This window comes from Nanorana parkeri, unplaced genomic scaffold, assembly GCF_000935625.1.
Source record: "Nanorana parkeri isolate BGI_ZX_2015 unplaced genomic scaffold, ASM93562v1 scaffold2145, whole genome shotgun sequence".
NCBI lineage: Eukaryota > Metazoa > Chordata > Amphibia > Anura > Dicroglossidae > Nanorana > Nanorana parkeri.
The window spans coordinates 89,157-90,830 of NW_017308413.1; the positions used below are offsets into that span (position 1 = coordinate 89,157).

The 1,674-nt window shown below is 49.3% G+C and overlaps 1 protein-coding gene across 1 annotated transcript in view; it reads right to left on the reverse strand.

The window, feature by feature from the left end:
- Positions 1-1,674, reverse strand: part of TMC6 (transmembrane channel like 6) — a 55,470-nt gene that overhangs the window by 24,480 nt on the left and 29,316 nt on the right. The window contains exons 16-17 of the mRNA XM_018572833.1: positions 1,538-1,613; positions 652-785 (exon numbers count right to left, since the gene is read on the reverse strand). Coding sequence (XP_018428335.1) covers positions 652-785; positions 1,538-1,613 — 210 coding nt within the window. The remainder of the gene's footprint in view (positions 1-651; positions 786-1,537; positions 1,614-1,674) is intronic.

Below are 1,674 nucleotides of genomic sequence, written 5' to 3' on the forward strand. Positions count from 1 at the left end.
ACTTTCTAAAGAATGTAGATATGTGTGTGTATATATATATATAAAAAATTATGATTTAGGTATAGGAATTAATCATAGTTAAATTGGCCCCAAAACCTAAACTGTTTCTCTATAAGCAAATGAAAAATGTAAAGTATTACCTGCATTGCCATCTACTGGTGTACCTTAGTACTGCAGCCTGATTATTTAGATCGAGACAGAGTTTTATGCATAAAGTTGAGTTCTTTATCAAAAGAGCTCGGCCCCAAGAACAGAGCTCGGCCCCAAGAACAGAGCTCAGCCCCAAGAACAGAGTTCAGCCCCATGCACAGAGCTCCGCCCCATGCACACAGCTGGGCCCAATGCACAGAGCTCGGCAGCATGCACAGAGCTCGACCCCATGCACAGAGCTCGACCCCATGCACAGACCTCGGCCCCATGCACAGAGCTCGGTCCCAAGAATATACCCTGGGTCCTAAGAACAGAGGTGGGTGCCCTAAGAACAGAGGTGGGCCCTACATACAGAACTTGGCCCTAACTACAAGGCTCAGCCCTAAGCACAGATTTGGGCCCTGCACACAAGCCTATCCTATACGCACAGAGCTCAGCTCTTTGGGACCGATGTAAACATTTTGAACGATATAAATACAAATTATTTTTTTTTCTACTTACGACCACACAGTGTAGGAGAGGAACACGGACGCTCCGAGAAAAGACGGGAAGCAGAGCAGAGTCAGGAACACCGTACTCATATGAGACGCCCTCCATGGCTTGCTGGGCGATCGGCAGTTCTCCATCAGGCTGGTCTACAACGGATCCAATTTTCATTAAAGTGAACGGAGATGAGGCCGCGTCGGTCCCAGAGACACCACAGTACGAAACACATTCACAGCCACACCTAAAACCCACACAGCTCTGCGATCCATGCAACTTTCCCCAGAGAAAAACGAGCCGTTAACTACCCCTGCGCTGCAAGGGTTAACTTTTTGCATACCTGGTTTCTTCTTTCAAAAGGTTAAAAGGAGAACTACGGGGTTAAGGCTTTTCCCCCATAGTTCTCCTTAGTGTAACGGGAGGACACAAACTAGCGTCCTCCCGTCACCCCAGGCTCAGTATATAGGGAGCTACAGCTCGCGGTATACTGAGACGCCACAGCCGGAGCGGATCCCGACTTAGATGACGGGATCCGCCCAGCTGCGTGAGTGACAGCTGGCTCTGCCTATCTAGAGGCTGTACCCGCCCCCTCCCCCGTCCGTTCCGCCAGTCAGCGCTGGAGGATCGGAGGGGGGAATCCAGCCCCTCCCCCTGTCACGGCAGAGAGCTGTGACAGGATCGAGAGGTGAGCGAACGCCGGTATGTGTTCGCTCAACTCCCGAGCTACTGAGCCGACCTGTGACAGTCTCATTGTCACAGGTCGGCTAGAACTATGAGGCGAGAGGAAAGCCCCCCCCTCATAGTTCTCCTTTAAATTTTGGGAATTCATAAACATATATTTTTATAGGTTTCACATTTTTCATTCATTGTGACTGTGGAGGGTTTTGTAGAAAATTGATCTCACCTTTTTGACGTAAAACAGCAGAAGTAATTTCAAGGTCTGGATAACGGGAAGCAGAGGACAAAACAGAACGCCCAACCTGCAAACGAAGGGGGGGGGGGGAAACGGGACAAGAGTTACATAAAAAAAAGATAAAAGCT